This window comes from Anas platyrhynchos, chromosome 1 (genome assembly GCF_047663525.1).
Source record: "Anas platyrhynchos isolate ZD024472 breed Pekin duck chromosome 1, IASCAAS_PekinDuck_T2T, whole genome shotgun sequence".
NCBI classification, from domain to species: domain Eukaryota; kingdom Metazoa; phylum Chordata; class Aves; order Anseriformes; family Anatidae; genus Anas; species Anas platyrhynchos.
The window spans coordinates 56,174,076-56,188,257 of record NC_092587.1 but is presented as its reverse complement, the minus strand read 5'-3'; the positions used below and the strand labels follow the sequence as shown (position 1 = coordinate 56,188,257).

Sequence of the window (14,182 nt, the reverse complement as noted above, 5' to 3'; positions counted from 1 at the left end):
AAAAGTTATATTCTGTAGATGGGTAGCTTTCCTGATTAAAAACTAGATTCCTTATTTAGGCAACCAGACAGTCCTCATTGAATTCAATGCCAATAAAATGTTCAGCAACTCTGCATAGAACAGCCACTTATATATGCCACTGTAATACCATCTCAATAGGCTTTTTTTCAGGCACATGTTGTTGAAAAGTTTGGTTTAAATGTGCCCCAAGCCACACTGCAAACAACCACCAATTGTGTAACCCATGCCTGGATCAGAGATGTCTGGAAACCTTATTCTTATGTCGTCTTTTTATCAGAAATGAATAGTTTATTAAAAAACAAGCCAAAACCTCAACAACATAATTTTCTCAGAAAGGGTCAAATGATTCATAAAAATCTCATCGGGGAGGTTTCAGAGCTCCAGAGTGATATTTGTAAAGTTAAAAGTTAAAAAGTTAAAGTTAAAAAAGTTAAAATAAAAAAAAAAGTTAAAAGTAAAAGTAAAAGTTGAAAAAGATATTTGTAAAGGATTCAGTTCAGAGCAGCCAGCAGCCCAGAGATACAGGCACTGCTTTCAGAGGTGGGATTCAAATCCCTGTTCTGCCTCATTTAGTTTCCATGGTCGCAGGGATTACTTTACCCCTCCGAGGTTACTGCCTATACTGGCTGACAATCCCTGTCCCTATCTAGTATCTGTATATCTAGTTCACAAAGTTTTCAGTCTGCCCTCAAAAGGATTTGCAGCTTTCCCTCCAACTCCTGTACCAATGCTTAACAAGAGGCCTCCTGCCTGCAGCAACACCCTTAAAACACCTCTACAATATCATCGTGCTCTCTTTTTGGCACAGCAGAATCACCTTACTGACTGCAGTGTTCATTCATGGGAGTGATATGTTTACCCCTCTTGGACCTTTGCTCCTCTCAATGTAGCTCTTCCTTGGTTGGCATTAAAAGATGCAAGGCAGCAGAATGCCAGAGCTGCTGCAGATCAGTGCTGAGGTGCTTGGACAGCATGGGATGGCTCAGGGACTGGAACAGAGAGAGGTGCAGTAGGTCACGTTTGAGGCAGATCTGAAATGATGTATTTGGGTTATAAACAAGAATCTGTATAAAGTTTTGTTGGCAATCCTACAAAGTTGCTCTAGTGTGGAAGACATTCTCAGTGAAGGCAGAGTGAATCACATAAAACAATTTCAGAAAGGGGAATTTATGAGGTCAATTATATATCTAACTCCTAATTTGCTGTCAGCTGTGTTCAAAGACAGCTTCAAAAACAGTCACAATGGGACATAAACCACTTACCTATTGAGGGGTGGTGGTGTAAATTCTAATAATTTGATATATTTCCATTGAAAAAATCAGGCATCCATTTTTTTGTGTGATTGTGAATTACCCCATTCTGTGTGTGTAAATAGCATCTGTACCCTTGACAGCCAGACTTCTCTTGATGACTGACTCATAAAATGAGGTCATGATTCATTGTCAGAGGCATCACAATTCATTACCTTCATAGGATTTTTCTTGCCATTTGGTTTGTGCCAAATCACATTAATTGAGATTTCCTTACAGACAGAGCAAACTATTAACCAAAAAGGAAAGCAAACACAGGAGCCAACTGAGAAGAAGCAATACATAAATGAATTTCAGTCGCAGATAGATCACTGCTGTGCCACGAGTGCACATGCTTGTCCACTAGCATTGTGGGCACTGTGGACCACGTGAGGGAGCTGAGATAAATAAGATAGGAGACAGTGGATACCTACAAAGAGTGTACTTCCGTATCTTTTTGCCAGTCTTCAATAGCAATTCTAGATTGTTTCTCAAAGGTGTAACAAATGCCATGCAAAAAGAAACACCTCTGGCCTTTAGAGGCTGCAGTTGGCTTACTCGGCAAGAAGAATTAAAGGGCATCTGCTTCCTCTTAACCCACTCTTGTTTTCTGTTTAAATTATTCATTTCTAGTCATTCTTGACTGATTCAAAGCATCTTTAAAAAAGGTGCCCTTGAGGTGAGAAAAGGAAAATTTTTGTATATGTAATTTTTTTTTATTGAAGTTGTAGTTCCATATGTCACAGATAGCAGAGCAAAACCAACAAACATCAGCCTAGCTGTGTACAGTATGTCCTTTAGCACTATACAGTATGACAAAGGAGGTAAGTAAGGCTTTAGAAAAAAGAAAAAATATTGAAGTGGTCTTATTTTGATGTTGGGTTAGATGGATTTAAAATTAGTCCCCACTAACAATGCAAGACTTGATTAGCTGTATTTCTGTTCTTCTTCCGCTTGCTCCAAAAGATCCCTATATGCAAGGCTTTCCAGATTTGTGTATGCTGCCTTGCTGCTGCAAGAGTTCAGCAGTAGTCAAACATCTGACCTTCTCTAACGTAACACAATTAAAAGAAAATCGATAAAATTGATACAGATGCAGCTTAATGAGGAACATAAGGAGAGAAAAAAAATGATTAGAATCCTCTTCAGGTACTATGAAACATTCAAGTGCTTCATAGGCCTCCAAAAAGCGTGCTAGCCAGACTCTGCTTGCATGGATGTGAACAAAGCAGAAGAAAAGTGTTGTATATATGTATATATATATATACACATACACACACACACTTGAACAGGAGCCAGCCCTAGAGGTCTAAGTTTATTTAACACAATGCTGTTGTGTAGAAGACAAATCCTCAAATCCCATGGACTTTGAGACCAGATCGAATTAAATCAGTGCCTTTTTAGTCTAACATGTGGCATACGGTCTGATCTGACTGAGGAGCACTTGACTTGGTCAGTTTTGCCTTGGAATTTAAATCTCTCCCTGCATTTCCTTCTTTCCTATGCTATCCTTCTTAATCCTCCAGCACAAACTTCGCAATCTGTCTTTCTCTCCCTCTTCCCCTTGAGGTTTCTCCTACCTTGTTTTTTATTCCAGTCTTACCATGAAATACAGGCTGTGCCAAATACGTTGTGTCATATCATTTATATTAAATGCCATGGAAACCGAGTATGGTGATTTTAAGAGCATATTTTCTAATTTGGGCTAATGGCATTTGTTGCTTATTTGAGAAGACCACATACCAAACCAGCCCAGGTTTTTTTTTTTTTTTTGAACTAGAAATATGCTAATTCTCATAATGCAAATTCACAACTTGAAAGTTCTTCATACAACAAAAAAATGCATAACCCAACTGATCAGTACTGACTGAGGACCACTTCATTAACTGCTGAGTATGGGCAGAGCTTCACTGAAATCAGTGGGGCTTACGTGCACTAGATAAGGCTCTGCCTCTCTTTCAAAGCAAAGAATTTCAGCCCCAATTCAGCACAGTACTTAGGGAATATGCCTAATTTTAGCAGCGTAAGTCCAGTTCAGATGAAGAAATCACTTGTGTGTCTGCACCTCTTTCTGAATTAAGTAACTCAGGCCAGTGGAGGATATTTTGCATCTTAGACTTCATTGCCTATGCTGTAATGGAACTGCTGGAGTGATACAATATACAGTAAATAATCTTTTTCTGATGCAAATGTATGTGTCTTAACCTGGTGCTGAATCCCACCCTGACTGTCTCAGCTGATTATATGATTCAATATAAGACCCTAATTCACGGAATGCTGTGGTATCTCCCAGATATTTTTCTAAATTTCATCTTTCAGAAAACATTTTCCCTGCTACCACATCTCTCTTATTTTGTTTCCGGCAATTGCTGTCAGACACCTGGCAGTTGCTTCCATACATGATTCTGACCATGAGCACAGAACTAGAATTTCAACCAGCGCCTTGTCACAAGGCAAAAGACCATCATACTTTAAGTCCCTATGTGGATGCTGACCTACAAACATCTATCATAAAACATTTATTGATCAATATACTGATCAGTATACTGTCCTAATTTAAAAAGTTGTCTTCTGTGGACCACGCTTTAATAGCTGGTTGTAAATATTTTATCTATGAAAGTCAAGCAATACTGGCCATTTTTGCTGGTCAGTTACCCCATATGGTATATCTTCTGTCTCTTGGAAAGTCCACATTTTAGAATCAATGTGTCCAGGGAGATTGCTTTTCTGTGTTCTTCCAGTGTCTGAAGTTCATACTGAACACTTCTGCCATTACTCCACAAATTGTTACAATGGAAAATTTTGTTAGATATAAGGAAATATTGTACACCATGAAGATGCTGAAACTCTGAAATGGGGAGGGGGGGGGTGCAGGGAGGCTGTGGATCTCAATCCTTGGAGATATTTGAAACACAATTGTACCACAATGCCTTGAGCAACCTCATCTAAACTGGTCCTAACGTAAGAGGGGATTGGATGGTGTCCAGAGGTCCCTTGCAACTTATTCTATGGTTCCATGATTTTTTAAAGACCGCATTTTCAAGAACTCTCTCAAACCAAAAATGTATAAACACTATATGTTCATACATATACAAACCAGTATATGAACTTTAAGTGAACTTTGAAATGAATCAGCAGAAGTTATTTAGTATTTACTATACTCTGATGTTGAATAGTCTATCCTAGTGGCATCTATTGCTGTTTAGCCAGCCTGTCTTATTCTTCACCTAGCAGAAGCTTAATCAGCTTCAATTCTGAACTCTACACTTACTACATTTGAGTCTCACCTTTCAAAATGACCAAAGTATGCTTGATGTTAATTCACCCGTATCGGTTCAAATCCATCCTTCTTTTATACTCTACTTGACAATAGTGAAAAATGTGCTATTAAATTGATACTATAGCTTCATTTTATTAAATTAACAGGTTTCTACTCAGCACGTCCTGGAAAAATGAATGGTGGTGTGCCTGGGTGAAGTGCATGCATTTACATTTTGGCTAATGTCTTTCTAGCTAGGGTCCACCTAACTCTCTTCATGAAATTCACTCCATTAAACAATGTTGACTAAAGAATTTCAAACTTGCCGAGTACAGAAGAAGATTTTGTACTTTTTAGCTAAGAAGAGTTAAAAATTGGGACAGTAGTAGGAACTATGGCTCAAAAGTAGCGGGTGACAGCATAGACAAGTCATGGAACACAAGAATGAAATGCATTTGTCTAATACCTTGCCAAACCCTAAAAGCAGCAAAATGCACAAAGCTGAAGTCACGTTTACTGCCATTGCTTGGGTGTCCTTATAAGCTCTATGTGCTTGTTTCCCCTTCTGTTTAAGGGGCTTCATCATTCTGTCAGAATGGTGCCCTGCGTTCTCTGTGCTGAAGGATACTACCCATAAAACATACCTTCAGGTCAGACACATCTCTGTAGCACTGCTCAGAACGAGTGTGATCAGACAGCTGAACATTCCAGAAACATGGAAGCTGGTAGACAAGGAAGGGATTTTGCTTGATGACTGCATTGAAGATATCCTAGCAGACAGAAAGAGAGAAACAGTTGGGTATGTTGTTTCTACAGTGGGGTGGTGTCAGCCCCTCTGAACTGACTGTCCTTCTCCCCCTCAAGGCTGAAATGCAAATAGTTATGCAAGCTGAACTCTGTAAACTCTGCTTCACAATTCTGTTTCCAGGAAAGGTTATCGATCTAAGGAGCGATGGGTAGATCTGAACTAGAGGAACAGGCTCTCTCTTGACACAGAGAGCTAATGGTCTCCAGCAAAGTTTTCAAATACAAGTACCTTGTACAGCAGGCAGGAGACATGGTTTCTCTTCTAGTCACCAGGGAGAGTAATATGCCGAAAATGTCAAAATGACTGCTGTTAGTAAGTCCTGCATCACTTCTCAATAAAGGGCACGAAATGGAAGTAACAGGAATCATTTTCATGAACTTCAGTAGCTTTGGATCAGCCTGCAAGGATGCTCTACATATGTGTACATCTCTATGTGCACAGTAAGCACCGTGCCTGCTTAGTACTGACTGATCATGAGCCAGATGCAGCTCAGGAGCAGTAGAAATATCTAAATATGATGCTGAATTGAGTTAATACACTCAAGCGGTTGAGCACGACTTATTGGTTCAGGTCCAGTAGGTACTACATTAACAGGGCTTCTGGATTTAAAATGGAGAGTTGGCAGGAATCACAGAGAGTAATTAAGCGTTTCTGTGCATAGGCACGCTACTTCTTTTCTCAGCCTCAGTTTCTCATCTGTGGCAGGGAGACAGCAGCACTTTTGTTTTCACAGGGGTGTTGTGGCCAGGCATACATTAAAGACTCATGGGACTTATCTGCCAGAAACAGTAAAGAAACATCTAGAGACTTTTAGAACCACAATCTGCTTAGACAAAACCGTAGGAAAAGATATAGTATGTCTGGACTTCAAATGTCTGGAGGGTTTTATATTAAAGAAAGAAGAAAAGAAAGTTAAAGCTTGAAAATGCCAGTTGTCCATCTTATGAATCATTGATGCATAGGAGGTAAAAATGTCAATGTAGGAAGAGAAACCTTATGAGTAGATCTCTATTCCTCTCTTCCACACTTTCCCTGGCACAACAATTCAACAAATGGTGACTGCAGGCACAACATTTTTCTCTCCCTTTCCCGTACGTCATCCCCTTTCCCCTTCTTACCATCAACAATCCAAGGAGTAGCAGTTATGCTATCACCCTGCAGTCTCCCACTCACCTGGTCAGCCAGTGAAGTGGACAGCATGCTCATTAACTCTCGCTCGGCTGTGAGTCTCCACATCTGCTCCCATTTCATCTTCCGTAACTTATCGAGAAGCAGCAAGATAACCCCTGAAGGAAAACACAGTGCAGAGAACAAGAGAGGACGTGATACCATCTTCCAGTCAAGGCCCTTCCCATCTACATGCTGACTTATGGCAGTTGAAACAAGGACATAAACAGTGATCTACAGACTACAGGCCTTACCCTTACGCTAACACAGGACTAAAAAACCCTTCAGGTTTCCCTACACCACTAAGAAAAAAGTTTTCATGAATCCTTGAGGCTACAGAGAAGAAATGGTATACAGGCAAATGCTAGGTCATGCAGACTCTTGCAAGATGGATAAAGTAGCCAAAGAGAAACGCAACTGGAAGGAAGAGGACTGAAAGAAGGATGTCGTATTTCTAGCAGTCTTAAATGCTAAAACCTGATTACATTATGACATAATTAGCATTATGATTATTCCTGACAAAATGAATCTGTATAGGTGATTCATATGATGGACATTAACTTCATGCTAGCTTTATCTTTCCAAAAACAATTAGACAACATCACACGAGTAAAAAAGAAGGAACCTCCAATCAGTCAGAAGCAATCCTCCTCAGTCCTTATTTCAAAAAGCTATAGGTTTGAAGAGGGTATTCTGTCAGGTCACTGTCTGCCAGAGAAAATGTAGAGACAATTCTGATCTATCTAGTATGAATTCTGATCTATCTAGTATGAATTCCTTTCTGACATCTTCATGCTGACCAGAGACTTGCTGTATTTACACTGACCAGAGATCTGCTTCTTGCAAAATCCCACTGTGTAAATGAGTTTCCACCTGGCCTGAAACCAAGATTATGCTGAGACGAGCAGAATTTTGTCACTCATACACATTTTACTCAATGCATGTGCGGTGAAACCTGACCCTTAATACTTTTTGCATAGGACGTAATACATGCTGTGAAGGATAAAGCCACAGTCCTTACTCCACCTAGTAAATTGTTTGTCACCCGACATCTGATTAGAATCTCTGAAACCTTTCTGAATAACGGTTTATTGTGGTAAACAGTGCCTGTCACATGTTAGTCTTTGAGAGGGCTTGTCATTAAGGCAGCAAATTTTCACAGAGCAGGATCCTCAGACTGGAAAGTTAACACCTGAAGGGGGAAAACAGATAGCTCAACATGCATTTGAGCTAGCTCAGTTGGCTTTTGTTTGGACAGAATCCCTTGTGTGGAAGAAAGGAAAATAGCAGAAGCAATGAAGCTGGACTGATGCATTGGCAAAACCTTTCCTGCAAGGTCTTAGAAAATCTTACTTGAAAAATTAATACAGAAAGACTTAGATAAGAGCACTGTCATGGGGAATGAACACGAGCTGAAGGACCACAAAGAAAGAGTAATGATAAACAGCAGCCTAGCAGGTTGACAGGAAGCACCTAGTAGGAGTGATGATAGGTTTTGTGCTTTTACCCATCTTCGTTAGTGGAAGGGAGAGTGAACAGAATAGCAATGACATCTGCAAGTGATGTGAAACCAGTGGTCTTCCAAAAGATCATGACAACTGTAGAGAAACATGGACAGCTACACAGAAGAATATGAAATGCCAAAAAGCAGATACCGGGAAAAGCTGCCCAAGGGAATCTAAGATGATAAAAGTGATGAGAATGAGAAACGAAATGTAGCCTGAATATTTAGGAAAAAAATCTCCTAAATCCTTTGTGGTGCCATAACCAAAAAATGTCAGATAAAATCCATTACTTCATGAGTTTTTAAAAATTAGATTACCCAAAGATTAGTATATACACATGGAACGATCCAGCACTGTTTGGGATGGAACAAAGGAGGTTCCAGGTCATTTCTATCTTCAGTTTCTCCGACATGGCAAATTCCTTTCTAGTAAAGCCCATCACTGCCGTGAATAAAAGAAAACCTCTTCTGGCAGTGAATTTCGTAGCCTATTTTAGTTCTGTTTCCTATTCAGTCCATCTGGTTACCAAGGATGCTGGAACCTGTGCTGGAGAGATCCCCTTTCATCTTCAGTCAACCTTTCTGCTTCCAGCTGTTGGATTGGAAAGGGACACATCATCACAACATGCTGTAATGCATTTCTGCCAATGTGTTTGTCTCCTCTCCAGTATAACTGAAGCCTGTTTGGAATGTGTAGTATGCATACGTTAGCTTCTAAGAAGGCCACTGTGCATTGTCTGAAATTCTAGAGCAATGTGAAGCAGATTCCTTGCTTTGCAGCAATAAAATAAGTGGGATAAGCTCTGCTCTGGCAGTGGATTTTTTTCCAGTTGGCAAGAACTGTCAGCTTTGTTTCAACAGTGAAGTATAGCAAAGGAAACTCTTTATTAAGGAAAATAAAGAATGACTGTAAGATTCAGTTAACTCTAATGTAATAGTTTTTGTATTTTATGGACAATAAAACATTTTTTTTGTTAAGATTTTTTTTAACGTCTTTAAGCCTGCAATCTGAAGAGCAAAAGGGGAAATGTTTTAGTATGTGCAGTATACTCCATTTTTTTTGTCTTTCACTCTTATTCTAGCAGCAGATTATGGTGTTGCAGCTAAAGAGATTATGCTGTCCTGAGGGGCTATCACAGTAGCAGCTGAGAGAATAAGAGGCAGATGGGGTGGAAAAACTGGAATACATGTAATAGGGGATGTATTCAATTATGATGCAATTGTGGCTATTGAAAATATTCACAAGCTTTAAATGCTCCATTGCCAAGACTGATTTGGATGTGATTTCTATTTTAATTCACCTAACAGTTTGGCTTTAACACCTTTGTACAGTCTCTGTTCAGGACTTCTCACACTGGAATTCTAATTTATTGCTGCTGTAAAAATAACTACAGGAGGATATTTATAGCAATTTTAAATATTTTCTTATTAGTATTAGTGAGAATAAGAGATTTCTACTAAGAGGAAAATTAATACTATTTACCCAATTAGTGAATGTTATTTTGTGCAAAAGCAAAGCAAAAGCACGTGTGTTGGAAACTTTTAAATTGTTCATGCAAAGGAAAAAGTACCTTTTCTTCAGAAGTGAGAATTGTCTTTTTACTTCTATATTGTTCTGTTACCAAAAGCAAACATAGCAAATGAACTAACTACAGTCTGTGCAATTAGTGTGCGAGCAGTGTCTGAAACACAGAAAGGGAAATATTTGCCTCAGGAGCCTCTGCCTTGGGAGTCAAATTGACTCAAATCTCAGACTAAATTCAAGTTGACATGGAGCCGAACATAAGGGAAAAAGGGACTTACTCTGGGCTGCTAGGCTGGGGGAGGAAGAGACTGGAGACAAAAAAAAATATCAAAGGAATATTTTATGAACATCTGGCTCCAGGCAGTGGGACATCTCATATTTGATGAGTGTAGCATTTTACTGCCCTAACCTACCTGAGGAAAGCAAAGGTAAAGCTTGGCAAGAAATAAACAGAAAGAGAAAAGTGGAAATCCAAATGTCTCACAACAATTAAACAAACTATGATTGGCCATAGAACACCCCATTTTCCTTATTGTGAGGAGACAGTTCAGGCATACACAGAGATGCAAATATCTTGAAGTGCTCTTGGGGAAAAAAAAAAAGAAAAGAAAAAAAAAAGCTTTATCACTAAACATGTGGAATACATCCACAGTCCAATTTTCACTTGAATGGCATTTTCTCCCCTAGCTTGATGAGACTTTGTTTGAACTACCAAAATTTGACAGCTTCTGAATTGCTAGAATAAACAAACAAAAAATGGAGTTTCTCCAAAAAGGTAATTTCAGGACACACACACAAATACACACCCCAGAAAAAAAAAAGGGGGGGGGGGGGGGGAGAGAAAATGGTGAATAGATTGGACACCATAGTTAAAAATAACCTGCATGAACATCTTTAGACTGAACATGGCAGTTTGGAAATACTTTTTTTTTTTTTTTTTTTTAACATTTTTAAAAATGACATTCTAAACCAATATTTTTCTCTTGAAAAGTGATATGAATGAAAAATCTTGTTGAAAATGTTTTCATGAAATGAAAAGGAAAATGAAGGGTTTACTTTGGGTCTATCCGAAGCTTTGGTATCAATTTTTGTTCCTTTTCATTTTTTTTATTTCAATCAGAATCAAAGTTTTTGCCTTTCCACCGCTTCGACTCTGCAATGGTTTCAGTAGGTGCTTCAAGCCATCTCAGCAAAACAGTTTTTTTTTTTTGTTAATCTGCTCCAGAACAAAATATTTCATTTTGCTTTTCCAAATAGCAAATTGAAAGTTTTCAGCAACATCAGCAATTTCCTTGGGAGTGCTATCAAGCAGCCTCACCTCGCTTCAGGAACACAGACTATGGCTTTTTCTGAAATTCACGGAGGAATTTATGGTAGAGTAGGAAGTAATAAACGATGTTTTAACATAGAACAGAATCACTTACAGAAGTTACAGTGAAACTGAACAAGCTTTCAAACTCAATCAATTTATTAGAATGACCATTTTAAGGTGGCTGAAAAAATCCTCAGTGCTGAGGGGAAGGGGGAAGAGCGTAGCTACTCTTAGAAATCATTATCTGTAAGCACTGCCTTGCCCGTTTCTTTCAGGTGGAACAGAATGCTTTAGTGAACTACTTATGCAATTCCACATTATGTGAGCAGCATTGCAGAGCCTGTCATTGTAAGAGTTTTAAAATTCTTCTTGCAACTGAGACTACACAGTGAACTATCTAGATAGCAAGCAGGCACCACTACAAAACCTGAAAAGACAGGCAGGACATGGTTTAAAATATATTATAAAGCAACAGTGTGTTTTAAAATAATTACTGGGATTTTACAACACCTAACCAGCACACCAAAGACCATACATCAAGCCAGTGAGTCTTAGATGCTGTAAGAAATAATGTTAGCTAGGGCTGACATTATGGAAATTTACTACAACACATAACTGATCCAGAGATTTAAGACAGTACAAACAACAGCAAGCTGCCATGCATTATGTAACGTATTTGTCACCACAAAGTTCACCTTTACGTGCTTTGGAAGGGGTTTGTAGTTGTGCTAACCCAGGAGAAGTGCCACGATAGCACCAACTGCTTAGTAATCCTGCACATATTTATGTATATTTTTTTTAATTCCTGAAATCAGTGGAAGTGGTCAAACCGTGTAATGGTAGGAATGTAACTGTGCCTTTGCTGGATTGGGCCACAAATTACCGGTTTTGCTAAGGATGAAATTTGCAATCAGCTGGGTCACAGCTCCTCACCACTCTACTTTTCAGCCACAGTATCAAGCATAAACAGAAAAACACAAGTATGTATCCGTTAGGGATTACAAAATGAAATTAAAGCTGCAATTCCACAAAACCACACATTTCTTCCAAAAGAGACATTGCAACAGTAATGGTACACATTTCTAAATCTCCATTTAAAGTCTTTGTTTGGATGAAAATCGCTGCATGGAAGTAATTGTGCAAGATGAAAAAAATGATTTATTTTACTTGATTTCTATACCATCTATCTAACTACTGCTCATAATTTGAGTAGCCATAATGAAAGCACATCTTATTTCTGTAGCTTTTAATACAGTGGCCAAAGGACTGTCATTCTAACACAATTTTGTGGTATCCTGATATATTGTTTAACATGCACTTACATATACCAGCCTTATTCTCCAAAAAAGCTTTTCATGACGCAGAACATCTAATAAAAACTTGCAGAGATGCACAATGTGTTAATTGAGAATAAATGATGACTCCACACTTGAACTTTTCTCTCAGAAAACTAAACAGAGCTGAGAAGCTGTTTTGAAATGGAAAGTGGGCATCCCTCTGGGCTTGGTGACAGAATGCAATAGCCCTTGTTTTCTCAGCACAAATATTGAAAGCGAAGCTGTGATAGAGTGCATTTGGAAATTTAGTGCACTCACTGCTGGTAGCCTGATTCCTCCTGAAGCATTACAGACATTTTGTTTACACTTTTTGATGACCATTTAGTGAAATGGAATACCTCTCTTTTTTTGTTTACTTTGCTTTGTTCACTTCTTCCAAAGTATGCTGCTTCTCCTTAGGCAGAGGGAAGATGTGGGATATACTGGAGCACGATTCTGTCCTCATATAGAGCTACTGACTGTAGCTCTGAACTTTCTGGTTCTCTAAATGTTTTCCTATTGTTGAGGTGCCATTCTTTCTGAGTAATTTGATAAAGATACACATGCTTTGTAAACTCATCTTCTCTTAATGACTTCTATTTCAGAGGGAAATTTGTAACTTTCTTAAGTCTCAAAGACTTCCACAGAAAAAAAAAACAAACAACAAAACTCCTTGATTCAGATTCTAAAGGGTCTATACAAGAGGAGACATGAGCCATAAGACTTTTAGGATGTCTACATGACAGGTGACATCTTCCCTTCCTATCTTCTAGAGACATATGAAGAGAAGTAACGATTCTACAGGTATCTCATAGGTCAGCAAAGAAAAACTGTCTCCAGTCCTGAAGGAACTGGCCTTCTCTTGCATAAATCCAATGCAGTGCAAAGTGATAAAATTTCCATGCCTAAATTGCTGATCATCTTTTCCTAAATTGTATAGTGGAAAACAAGCCTGCCAAAAGGAACAAATATTAGCATAATCAAAAAGGGAAGTAAGAGTTCTTCCCAGTGGCTCTGCCTGATCTGGGCTTCACAGGAGACAGTAACAGCAGTAATCTTTCTTGGTTCCCTGTGTTTTCTGAACCTCGTGCAAAGAGCAGTAGGAGATGACAACCATCTGTGATGAAGCTCCTTACATGGGCTTGGAAAAGCTCCTCAGTTTTCTTATAGCCTTTGTGCTCCACAGTCCTTGTGAAGGTGCTGAGATTACATTACAAAGGCAGTGGACAGCAAAAATGCCAGCGACTTGTCAGTTGGTCAGCTAGAGAGATGGCTTCCAAGAGAAACGGAAAAGAAAAACAGCAAAAAAACCCAACAACATTAAATTCAAATCTGAAAGATGATTGGGAAAGTTTTTGATCAGAAAAAAATCCATAAGCTGTAAATCTCAGTTAACACGCTGTAACTTCAGACAAGCAAAGGGAATGAGGGAGGTTTCAGCTTCTCCATGCTGTAGCAGAAGGGCAATGATCAATTTGAATGGAGCAGAGGAGAGCTGTCTTAAGGTTGTAAGCATCTCATGTCACTGCCACACAGAAGCACCAAACAGCTACTCAGTGTGTATCTCTGTACATGCCTAGGGTCATGATGGAAGTGTCAAAAGCTGTTTCTAAGAGAAAGATGGTCAGGTACATACCTTATGATAATGCATTTTGAATTGTGAGACTTAAAAAAAATTACATGGGGAAAATGTAATTTTTTTTAACCGAGTTTTAAAGAATTTTATCTCTCTCCAATACTAAAAATACAGTAAGCTCTTACACAGCAAATCACCCATGCTTTCATTTGCTTGGGTGTTTAGGTGACTTTAATCAAGAGGAAAGAAGTCCTGGTTAAGTACCTATTTAAGTGATAAAGTCAGAAAGGATAATTCTTAGCTGTTGCAAAATAGAGGCCACAGGATTTTTCAAAATCAATTTGTGCTTTACCTAGAGCATAAATTCTAGAAACACTGTCTTGATTTAAAATTTCCAACAACGGA

At 38.8% G+C, this 14,182-nt stretch overlaps 1 protein-coding gene across 2 annotated transcripts in view; it reads right to left on the bottom strand.

Annotated features, from left to right (window-relative positions):
• The window catches only part of LARGE1 (LARGE xylosyl- and glucuronyltransferase 1), a 285,774-nt gene that overhangs the window by 39,552 nt on the left and 232,040 nt on the right, over nt 1-14,182 (bottom strand). For both annotated transcript variants that reach the window (XM_038180825.2, XM_027449977.3), the window contains 2 exons: nt 6,551-6,663; nt 5,214-5,339 (listed from right to left, as the gene is read on the bottom strand). In XM_038180825.2, the coding sequence (XP_038036753.1) occupies nt 5,214-5,339; nt 6,551-6,663 (239 nt within the window). The remainder of the gene's footprint in view (nt 1-5,213; nt 5,340-6,550; nt 6,664-14,182) is intronic.